Source organism: Mus caroli, chromosome 6, assembly GCF_900094665.2.
Source record: "Mus caroli chromosome 6, CAROLI_EIJ_v1.1, whole genome shotgun sequence".
NCBI classification, from domain to species: domain Eukaryota; kingdom Metazoa; phylum Chordata; class Mammalia; order Rodentia; family Muridae; genus Mus; species Mus caroli.
Genome location: NC_034575.1, coordinates 83,333,656 through 83,345,850, shown reverse-complemented (window position 1 = coordinate 83,345,850; position 12,195 = coordinate 83,333,656). Strand labels below are relative to the sequence as shown.

The window sequence follows — 12,195 nt, the reverse complement described above, 5'->3', positions numbered from 1 at the left end:
GTGACAACGTGCCCTAGATCCAAGGGGCTCTGAGAGCAACATCATCGCACTCCATCAGAACTCCTCAGTTCTTCTAACTCATGCAAATTGCAGAGCAGACATGTAAACCCTCAAGGGCTTACACCAATTCTTGTAAGCTTAGATAAGGACTAGGAGCTATTTTTCTGTTTTTTTTTTTTCTTGCCAGAAATACATATTTATATCAAGAAAAGGTTGCCAAGACTGGAAAGTATTTGAATTATTTAATCAGTCTTAAAAAGAGCCNGCTGATTGGTGTTTGGATTGGCTAATGAATTTTAATCTTGGTTTTACCCCAAATCCATAGTCACCAAACTATAAGGAGGAATTCTGGGAACTTCTTCCCCAAGCTGAGGAATGCTATGTTCTTGGGGTTAGAAACCTGGGACTGGGCTCATTTCAGTGTGGCTCAAGATTCTTAGTTCGTGGCCCTTAAAGCAGGGCCTCCAGGGAGATTCTCCAGGCCTACCACAGGGCTGGGGCTCCTGATCGTCTGCCCTGGGTGGTATGCTCACTGCTGGGGTCCAGCTTTGCCTATTCAAGGTCTTGATCATTTCAACAAAACATGGATTTGAATTCTAGCTCTGGCCCTTTTTATACTGTAGCAGTAACTCAAGTAACTGACATGTGGGAGAATGAGCATTGGTGAGCACCCAGCTGTAGTACCATAGTCTCTCCCTTCCCAATGGGTGTGGGAGCATCTTGTAAGACTATGGCTATACAGTGCTGAGCAATATCAGCATAAATGTGTTTNTCTGTATNCAAAGGATGGATGAACCCTTATGCATATATATTTATCTACACACACATGCACACACACAAAACTTCTCCAAAACTCCTGGTGTGTAAATGATGTCAGTAAGGCTGAACAATATTAATAAGCACTNAGACATCTTGAAAACTGTGGTCTTCACATTTGCAGTGGATTTTAAAGGCTCAGGTGCCACTGTAATAAAGTGAGGGGACTCTTCCTGAGTTCTTATTGAGTCTTAAGTGCCATACTTTGTGCTTNCATTCATTCCTATTTACTTACACACAGCAGCCCAATGATATCATAGCCACTATTCGTAGATGAACCTGACCCCAGTTACACACTAGTCAGAGCCAAACCTGGGATTTGAACCTGAAACTGTCAGGGCAGGGTCTCTTCTGTTCTCTTCACACCTGTAGTCAGCTTCCAGGATACCAGGTCCCAGATTATGTTCAATCTGTAATGACACTCATTAGTTCTCAAATTCTGATTTAAGTCAAACTTCTTTCTGATTATCAGACCCCTATAGACAAAGGATTTAGATTAATATGTCATAGGTGTGCTTAGAATTCTGAAATACATGCATTTCACATTCATTGAAGAAGAAGAAGAAGAAGAAGAAGAAGAAGAAGAAGAAGAAGAAGAAGAAGAAGAAGAAGAAGAAGAATTATTAATCTGATCTCCAACTCCTACCCCTCTAATTTCCTCCCTGGTTGTGAACAAGACAGAGCAGGCTGCTCCAGCCTCCTGGTCTCCATTACCCTTTTCTATTCCATGCCGTGCCAGGGAGCCATGAAGTGAAATGGCCACCCAGTGAGCAGGGAAGCAGGGCCCCATTGTCCTCAGAGTGGATTACAGCCCCATAAACAGCACAACACACTGGCATTGGCAGAGGCTGCGNTGGGGAAGGGGGGCTTACATGGCCCCCAAACCAGGCACAGGGCCCCTCTGTGGTGAAGGAGGAAGTCCCTGGACCCGGCTTCCCAAGAGGCCATTCCAGGAAGGACTCAGATGATCTGAGTTATGGAAACCAAATGGCCCGCCTTTGTTTAAGAAAGAGGAAGAAAAAGCCACTCATTTTTGTGGTAAAGTGAAAACAGGCTCCAAACCAGACAGCCCCTCTGAGAGGCAAAAATGCCAGCTCTGTAAGTGAACCCACAGCCTCTCAGCCTGGGTTCAATCTCGGGGACATCAGAGCTGTACCCCCAAGCCGCCACCGTTTTCCATCCTGCTTTGCCCCAGAAATATTTGGCCTCCCAAACAGGAAAGGAAGACAAAAAAAGGAGAATGAGAAATGTCCTCTGCTGAGGCCTCCACCTGCCTCCCACCCCTTGTTAGCTAGGACNGAGGGATGAGACAGGAGCCAGTGCCTGCCTGCAGCCACCTCAGGAGCCCTCCAGCTCAAACCACAGCATGGAGCCTGGAGTCACAAGGCCTTCTGGGGCCACCCTGTGGCTGCCCAGGGCTCTGTGGGTGGGGCTGCACCACAGGTACTGTACACAAGAGCTGTGGGTAAACCACAGCCACAAGGAAATAAATACAAGATCCAGTCAGCCATGCTGGGCAGGGTTTGGCTTGTTCCCTCCCCCTGGNTTCCCTGGAGCAGGAAGTCTCTCCGTGACAATAGGACACTGCAGAGTTTGGGTCTGGGCCTGGCTTGCTTGTATCACTATGTAGCTAAGATGGCACTTGGTCTTTCTGAACCTCCATTTTCATCTGAAAAATGATCCTGGGGTGGAAAGATGGTTCAGTTGGTAAAGAGATCCCCAGAAGGGCGGGGACCTGAGTTTGAACCCCTAGCACGGATAAACGAACAAACAATAACTGAGCAAAGCAACATGGGCCTGTAATCAATCCCAACACTGAGGAGGTGAAGCCAGGAGGATAACTATGGCTTCTGTCCAGACAGCCTAACNGAATCAGGAAGACCCAGAGTCAGTGAGAAAACCCATCTCAAAAACTAAGATGGAGAAGCACAGAAGACACCTGATGTCGACCTCTGGTCTCCACACAGAAACAGTCTCTCTCTCTCTCTCTCTCTCTCTCTCTCTCTCTCTCTCTCACACACACACACACACACACACCTTCCTCCCTTAGCTCCTAAGGCTGTCACTAGCAGAGCTGTCAAAGTGACTAGCAGGTTATTGGTTGGGCATCCAGACTTTGCGACACCTACCCGCATGCCACCCAGGAAGGAAGCAGTGATTCAGCTAGCTTGCCTGGGATTTGCCTGTCTCTGCCTCCTCGATGCTAGGATTTCAAGTGCCTACCACCCTGCCTAGCTAGAAGGATGCTCAGGATTCGAACTTGGGTCCTCATGCTTGCACACAAATACTTCATCAACTAGCTGTCTCTACTACAGATGAGCTACCCTAAGGCACACTTGTGTCTGCTGAGTGCCACGACAAACCCCACTGAAGCTGCCACTTCCCAGGTCTCTAATAAGGTACAACTCTTATTGGATTTTCATGAGACTTGACAAAGCTGCCTGCCTTCTGCAACCCAGGGATATTTGCTGTACTTGTTTGTGTTTGACAGAGCATTTTCTCCATGAGGATGGGCTCTCCCAAACTGGATGTAGATGTGAATCTCCTTAGAGCCCCTCCTTAGCTATTCCTTACAGAAAAGCAAACTCAAACTATGTTGGTACAAGGATTAGATGGACATGGGACCAGNACACCAGCATCAGAAAGCAAGCTCTGAATTCTCTTCTAGTGGCTGCTACCACATGGGTTAGGGTGCTACCATGTGTGTGTGCACGTGGGGGGGGGGGGGAACTATATCAGCTTTCTGCGGCTCTGAGAAATACCAACGTAAACAAAGAGGGGCATCAGTTCTTACAAGTTTCAGATGATCAAATTGGAAGCATGTGATGGAAGAAAGTTCCTCAGCTCATAGCAGCCCAAGAGAAAGAGAGGAAGTGGAGAGAGAGAGAGAGAGAGAGAGGGAGAGAGAGAGAGAGAGAACACTACTAAAAAAGCAGCAGTGCCCCCCCCCCAGTGATCAGTGATTCCTTCACCCCACCTCCCGCCTCCGCCAGCATGGACCTTGGTTTCAACAGTAAACCCTCGGGGGACATTTTCTATTCCAACCATAACCCAAGGCAAGAGGAGGTTTTCCTTCACACGGTCCTCTATTTTCATTCCTGTCCCTCTGGACTTGGTTGACGATCTCCAAAGATTCGGAATTGGAGACCATAACCTCGTGACTTCCTTTTTCACAGATGAGAAGCCCTTTGCCGTGGAAGACACTTATTTGCTGTGCCCAGCACCAATCTTGAAAGAAGTTGGCATGTAAGTTTTCATCAGCCACAGAGTCCTACAGCCAGACAGGAAGAGGCAGGGAGGACAGAGGGACAGCGATATATTTCTTCACTCTCATTATGGGGCTTTCTCTAGATTCTGCCGATGACCATAATGCCAAAGGTATAGCAAACCAGGCACCAGGCGGTTTGAATCGCTCTTCATCCTCCATTGCTCCCAGTGAATGAGACCCCCAGTCAGGGTAGTTAAAAGGATTTGAACAACTCACTCAGGGTCACAGCGCAGCCAGTGGAAGAGCTTGAGTTCAAGCCTGAGTCTGCTGACTCAGTCCCAACCACATTTCTAGAAAGTTCTCACAGCATTACCTCACCCTGTCATCATCCGTGTCCTGGAAAGTGTTATCTGTTCCTTCAAAGCAAGGAGACTCAGAAAGGCAAAGTAAGCTCTGTGGCTGGCTCATGGCCGTCACCACCTCCACCCCCACCCCCACCCCATCCCCAGTCCTCCTCAGAGTCTCAGTCATTCACCTACATTCCCTGAGCTCACATACAGGAACCATCTCACAGTACCATCAAAATAAGAGCTANGGAGATNTCAGCAGAGTCAGCACCCTGGGTTATAATAGGACTATATAGGGCCCAGTGAGCCCAGATGATTACAGAACAAAAAAGAGCCTCCCCAGAACCATGAATGGCCTCCAGGGAAAACACTAAAGTTCTTCATCTAGTCTCCTTTCATCGTTTGTTCCCACTGAGACCTCTGACTGACTGAGTGTCTACAGTCAGCCTGTGANGCTGGGGCCTGCTACCCAGCCCACAATTATATAGCATGATGAGAGACCTAATAGACAGAAGCCAGGAGAAGACAACCCAGACTGTCCACAGCTGTACCTCCAGGAGTCTAACAGAGCCACAAAACTGCCCCACTAGACCACTGAGTCCACATTAGCAAGAACTGAGCATGCAGCTTACAGTTTGTCCATTTTTTCCCTATTGACTTGGATGGCTCTTAAAATGCTTTTATCTATCAGGTTTTAGTGGCACATGCCTTTACTCCCAGCACTCAGGAGGCAGAGGCTGGCAGTTTTATGAGTTCAAGACCAGCTTGGTCTACAGAGCCAAATTCCAGGAGAGCCAGGGCTACACAGAAAAACCTTGTCTCAAAAAAGAAAAAAAGGACCGGGCATGGTGGCGCACGCCTTTAATCCCAGCACTCGGGAGGCAGAGGCAGGCGGATTTCTAAGTTCGAGGCCAGCCTGGTCTACAGAGTGAATTCCAGGACAGCCAGGGCTATACAGAGAAACCCTGTCTCGGAAAAAAAGAGAGAGGGGGAAGGAAGGAAGGAAGGAAGGAAGGAAGGAAGGAAGGAAGGAAGGAAGGAAGGAAGGAAGGAAGGAAGGACTGCAGGGAGGGAGGGAGGGAGGGAGGAAGGAGCTTTATCTGAGGTATAACAAACAGGTTAAATAAAAGCAGGCTCTACTTGTCCCTGTAATGCAAAGTTAATGTCCTGCCTTCACACATCAAGTGAGGACACCTTAGCATCTCTTGGATGCCACGGGTGTGTGGCCCTGAGACTGCTACTGGAAGAATGTCGGGCCCCACAGGAAAGTAAGCAAGTTCTGCCCGGCTCTCCATCTGTTCTTCACAGCACACCAGGCTAAGTGTATCCCGTTCTCTGTCATTGCAGGAAAGCTGCACTGCAGGTCAGCATGAACGACGGCCTGTCCTTCATCTCCAGTTCTGTCATCATCACCACCACACACTGTGTAAGTCAGAACCTCCCAGCTCAGTGCCATTATTGTTTCAACGGCTCTTCCCAAATCCCAGGCTTCCCCAACATCTACCGTGAAATGTCTTCTGGTTCTTTGTTCTGTCCACTGAGCCCTGGTACCAGCTGGGTCGGGGTGTGCTTTTCTGTGAAGTGTACCAGTGACGCTCGCTGTGCCAGGTTCTCTGTTTCTGATGTTGAGGAGGAGCTCTGGCTGGCCTGGCCTGTTCAGATGATTCAAATGTCTGTAGTAAGGGTGAGCGCCTGGGTCAGACACACCATGAGAGGGTAGACAGGAAGGCATTAGGTAACATAGAAAACATGTCTTAAAGAGCTTTGGGGTTTTTTTTTTTGTTTGCTTGTTTTGTTTTGTTTTTTAAGGAAGCAGGAAATGGGTCCCAGCTAAAGGAAGGTATCGATATATAGAGAATCTATTATTTAAGGATGGGAACATGGAAACTTGTTTATATGCTTGTGGAAGTAATTGAGGGCAGCAGTTCTCAACCTGTGGGTCGCAACCCCTTTGGGAGTCAAATAGCTCTTTCACAGGGGTCACCTAAGACCATTGGAAAACACAGATATTTGCATTACTGTTCATAACAGTACCAAAATTTATGTTATGAAGTAGCAACGAAAATAATTTTCAGTGGGGGTCACCACACATGAGGAACTGTACTAAAGGGTCGCAGTGTTTGGAAGGCTGAGAACCAGTGCCCTAAGGGAAAACAAAACTGATGAAGGCAGAGAGAGGCTGAAGGGGCCTTGCCCTGATGACACAAAGCAGCCTCTGCTGGCTCCTGCCACAGGGATCCCTCCTGTCAGGAAGCTTCCATTTCTGACTACCCCTAANATCACCTCAGAAACTGTTTTGTTTTAAAATGCGATGCTAGTAAATCAAAAATATATGCTTAAAGGAGAGGGAGTGTCTGTGCTTGGCAGCTTCNCCTCANACGGTGGCCGAGCGTGAGCCTCATGTTGGTGATCCCAAGGCATTCTGAGAAGGTGATTCAGGGGAGAGAGGACTCAACTGGGAGCACCTGGCCTATGAAGTCCCCTCTAACCAGGGTCACTGTCTCAGAGCTCAGCCTATCTGGGCAGCTGGGGCTCTGCTCACTCGTCTAAAGAACCCATCCTGTAATTGGGGTATTTGTAGCACCACCTTTATTTGAATTTTTCTTGCTAACTAAGTGCTTGTTCTCCTCTAGCTCTTCCTTGCAGTGGGGGTGGTCAGTGGGTGGATTTACAAAGGTCTTTCCTGGTTAGCCATTGAAAAGCATGTGGCTAGAACTCTTTAGTAATTGGTATCATGTCCTTAGTATTGTCATGGGTAGATGAGAGATAGCAGTTGTGTCCCGAAGCCAAACAAAGCAAAAACTGTTTTACCTTGTAAATGCACAGGAAGCCAAGTTTCATGGTGGACATGACTTTCCTTCCTAATACCTCCTTATAAGCATTCTCCATCCTGTGTGGGTAATAAGCCGGTGTAACTGGACTAGATGAAGGGAAATGTTCACTTGACCAAAATGACTAAGGTTGTCATAGAGGAGTGTCACTACTTAGAAATGGTCTTTGCCCAGACACCTGGTCAACCATCCTTTCTGACTATCTGAGCATTACACTACCAAATTTGATAGCTGTGCAGGGGCAGCAAAATGCCTTTTATTGGAACTTGGGAGCTGACTCTTTTAGAACCAGTCAACCTACAGGAAATGATTAACATACCTAAACCTAACTGCTGCCCTCTGGGTCCAGAGTCCTTCCAGTCTCCTAGTGCTCCGGCAGTGTGGACCCGTATGTCTGACCACACCACAGACAAACAGTTACTACTNTTGGGTCCACAAGGGCAAGGGAGGTTGGAAAGTGAACAATCTTTGGACCAAGCTTGGGATATGAAAATACAAGGCTACAAACGTAAATTGGCGTCTCTGAAGAGGAAAGGGTGGCCTTACCAACCAACGTGCTGCAGAGTTTAAGTAATTCCCTCTGTATCTCACTCTAGCCTCCATTTGCTCCTCAAATGACCTCTGTCTGATTATGATATCAAGTCTCCTGTTCAACAGACTCTTGGTTAAAATCATCTCCCAATACATTCCTTTACACTTGACATTATTCTATTATTCTATAAAAATTATAGAATATTTATTTTATTAGTCTATAAGAAAATTATTGCCACCCTAATATTTGATATACAAGCCCATTCACTCACCTACTTAACGAAGTCATTGATCACAAGATATTCCCTCCTGGGCACTTAGGACGCACAAGTAGACAGAGGATGGAGGCTACACAGTGAACAGTAAACATAAGAAATGATTCTACACTGTATTAAAAAATAATCTGTGTGATAGGGAAAAACTAAATGAGAGGATTTGGTGCTACCTCAGTGAGTGGGTTCCAGTGTAAATAGGCGTCATCTGAGTAGAGCCCTGAATAGTGAGGAAGTTAGCTATGGGACCATAGAAGGGGTGAGGAGGGTGGAAGTTTCCAAACCCAAAATCCCTAATGTTAAGACCCCGAGGCATCTGAGGTNGAGTGAGAAGGGTAGCTGTGGGCTAGATGAAGAAGCCACAGTCAGTGGGGTGGCCGGGGATGGAGGATGTGAGCACATGGGCTTTGAAGGAGGAGAGCTGCAAGATCTAACTTGCATTTGAAAGCTCACTCTATGGGCAGATGGCAAATGATAGGAGCAGCTTGGCTATGGAAGAAAGGTTCTGTGTTGAACCAGTAGCTGAGGAGTCTCCTAAAACATTGGATAAAAAACTTGAGACATCCCCAAAGGCCAGAGCTTGTATCTGAAAGGATGGCATGACCACAGGCTGGCAGGAAGAAATCTGAAGAGGAGACCTGGGGGTGAGGAGAAATTAGGACATCACTTTGCTGGTTACTGTTTGTATAGCCATGCCTGGGTTATTCATCTCTACTGTACTTCTCTTTCCTAACCAAGAAAAAGAAGACACTAAGAGTTTGTTTTGCTGTCACTAGTGTGAGCGTTACACAAATGCTCTCTGCACCATGCAGAAGGCCTGGCAGTTAATCAGCACTCAATAAGTGTTTTATAATGGAGGCTTAAANAAAACTTTTGAGGGAGCTGGATGTGACAGTGCACGCCTGTAAGCCCAGCCCGTTGGAGGCTTAGGCAGTAGGATCTTCAATTCAATGTCAACCTCAGTTACACATACAGTTTGAACTAACTGATTCTCTCTAGAGAATCGGGTCCCTTAACCTGGGTCCCAGAGTAACAGAGGGACCCCGATGAAAAGACACAACCATGGCATACACACTATCACTCAGCCACACTTCAGTGGTTAGGAGACAAAAAAGATGGCAAAAAAAACCTCCCAGCTCAAACACAGAGCTCTACTCCCCGCCAGGCCCCAAGCAGAAACTCTAATTAAACACTGAAACTTCCTGGGGCAAAGCAGAGGTTCTGTGGAAGGTGGAAGGCGTGGTCATCCAGAGGTGACTTGAAGTCTCAGGCTGGTGTTTGTCCAGAGGATGTGGTTTTTAGATTAGAAAGGTTCCCTGGGGCCCAAGCAAAGGGTTAGTCCTGTCTGTGCCAGTCCCAGCCTGCCCAGCCCATCACCTGGAAGCAAAACTCATTTTAAAATATGAAGCTAAGACTTTTCTCACTTTATTCAATGCCCATGTGGACAAGTGTGTCCCAAGTGTGTCCAAGAGCCACAGTGAAAAACTGCTGCCCTGGCCAGAAGTAGAAATTCCATGCAGATTTACAGGACAGAGATTTTTTTTTTCCACTTAAGCACGAAAAGATTCCTATACTCAGGGTAAACGTTGCAGAGTTGCCTGGCTATAGACAGTGTCAGTACTCAATCCCCTTTCCCCAGGGTTTCCAACACACGCAGGCTGGGCTGCCCGGCCTGCACCCTTTCCTTCCNAGACTATAGCCTCGGGATGAGAGCGGTCTCTGATTTGGTTCAGTACAAAGCAAGTCCAGTTTAGGGCCTTGAGGAGTTTTCATTGAAGATTATCTTCCTTTAAATAGGTATTTTACAAGTCTATCAAGTTTTACCCTAAGAGGACAAAATTCAGGAAGTTGTTCAACCAATTTTCTTAAACAGCTACTGAGTATCCAGTGTCCTGTTAACAATCTGTAAAGTTGCTGTTGACGGAAGGGGCCCACCAGGCTGAAGAATGTGTAAAGAACAGGGAGGCTGGAGATAGCTCATTCCCTCAGTGCCTGAGTTTGATCTCAACCCACCTAACAAAAAAATAGCCAGGCATGGTAGTGTACACTCCAGTGGGGGAGATTGGGACAGACAGATCCTTGGCTCACTCACCAGCCAGCCTGGCCTACTTAGAGAGTTCCAGGTGCCTCGGATGAGAAGCACTTTCAAAAAGAGTGAAGCAGACAGCACCTGAGAAATGGCACCAGTGGGTATCCTCTGGGCTCTGTCATGCCCACACACGGATGTATACAGAGAGAACGGGTTGCCTGAATCAGGTGTAAAGTCTGTAAGATTTCAGAGAGGAGGGGGCCAGAAAGAGCCATGAACTGTCTGTGGAGGAGGTAATGCCACAGATTGATCTTTCAAACAAATATCCGATAAGTGCAGGAACATAATGAGCAGAGGCTATGCCCAGAGGAGGGCAGCCTTTGCAAGGGATCAGGACCCCTGCAGATCTGCGAATCACATCTGTTTCCAAGCCTGCTGCCTTTTGATTGAGGCCATTTCTCAACTTTACAACTGCTCCTCTCCAGGACATGTACCCACCCTTGGTTCTGTCACGCAGTAAGTGACATGGCACCAGACTCTCACTGCGAGTTAACTGAGAGCNCGCCTGGTGAGGGTTTGTTTATATTTCTTGCAGGACTGTAAAAATCACAATCTTCAAAGAAAGGAAGGGAACATAAGGTTATACCTAAGGCTCTAAGTCTAATTAACCACTAAATAAATGGAGACTGTGCTTCTATTTTCTCCCTAATTTATGTGAAAATAAGCCTAGCAAAAAAAAAAAAAAAAAAAGAAAGAAAGAAACAATAATTTTTTAAAAAAAGAACATGTGATGTCATTGGTCAGNTTGGTCAAAAAATTTTTGAATGAAGATAAAAATTCAATGACTCCAGCATGAGGCATCAAAGCAAGGAACCCTGAGTATTGTAGGCATGATGTACTGTGGTTACAGAATAATGGAGGGATTAATTCAGGCTATTGAGTGAGAAGCCCTACCTCCAAAGTCAGGCATGGTGATGCACACCTGCTGTTCTAACCCTGGAGACTGAGGCCCTAGAACTGGACNTCAACATCATTCTCAGCTACATTGTGANTTCAAGGCCATTATATACTATATGAGAATATGTTTTTTTTTAAATAAACAAAAAGCCATCCCACCACTGTGGAGAACAGGCAATCTAGCTGTTCTCAGACCTCATATTACATGGCCCTAATTGGAGGAATGGCAAGTACTTACAGGGACTAGAAGGCATAGCTCTCTATCAATGAATGATGGCCTTGTTGGTTTATTGACATAGCTCTCTGCCCCTTACAGGATCTGTTGTACATCTCCCATGGCAGCTACACGCCCACCCCATAAAGAGGCTCCTCTTAGGGCATAATAAGTCTGGCTGCTAGGATAAGGGTGGAAAAACTTTGAAGATGTTGTTTCCAGGGTAACCAGGGGGCAGGAAAGCAATAAATCCAGTTTACTGATAAGTCAACCAAGGCTGGGCTGCAGTCTTCTGGTCTTCCGTTGCTCCTTTGGTATAAAAAATGTTTCCTGGGTGCATTAGCACTCAGAATAAAGTAAGCAGTAGCCTTAGGCCAATAGTCAGGCTTCTGGAAGCATGGGAAAGCCGAGTTTGTTAGGTCAGGCACNCTTCTGCTACCTTTGAAATCCCTGCCATGCAGGTCACATCTGTGTCCCCTCCAGTAGTGGCACCACAGGTGGCTGTGCTACAGTTCACACCACAGGTGACTTGCTACAGTTCACACCACAGGTGGCTATGCTACACTTCACTCCACAGGTGGCTATGCTACAATTCACACCACAGGTGGCTATGTTACACAGTTCACACCACAGATGATTATGCTACAGTTCACACCGCAGGTGGCTATGCTACAGTTCACACCAAGGGTGACAATGCTACACTTCACTCCACAGGTGACTGTGCTACAGTTCACACCACAGGTGGCTGTGCTACAATTCACACCACAGGTGGCTATGTTACACAGTTCACACCGCGGGTGACTATGCTACACAGTTCACACCGCAGGTGACTATGCTACAGTTCACACCACAGGTGACTATGCTACAGTTCACACCACAGGTGACTATGCTACAGTTCACACCACAGGTGGCTATGCTACACAGTTCACACCGCAGGTGACTATGCTACAGTTCACACCACAGGTGGCTGTGCTACACTTTACACCACAG

The 12,195-nt window shown here is 46.9% G+C and overlaps 1 protein-coding gene across 1 annotated transcript in view; it reads left to right on the top strand.

Moving 5' to 3' along the window:
- Positions 1-12,195, top strand: part of LOC110295693 (ANTXR cell adhesion molecule 1) — an 84,352-nt gene that overhangs the window by 69,464 nt on the left and 2,693 nt on the right. Inside the window, exons 10-11 of the mRNA XM_029478222.1 lie at positions 3,993-4,062; positions 5,719-5,797. Coding sequence (XP_029334082.1) covers positions 3,993-4,062; positions 5,719-5,797 — 149 coding nt within the window. The remainder of the gene's footprint in view (positions 1-3,992; positions 4,063-5,718; positions 5,798-12,195) is intronic.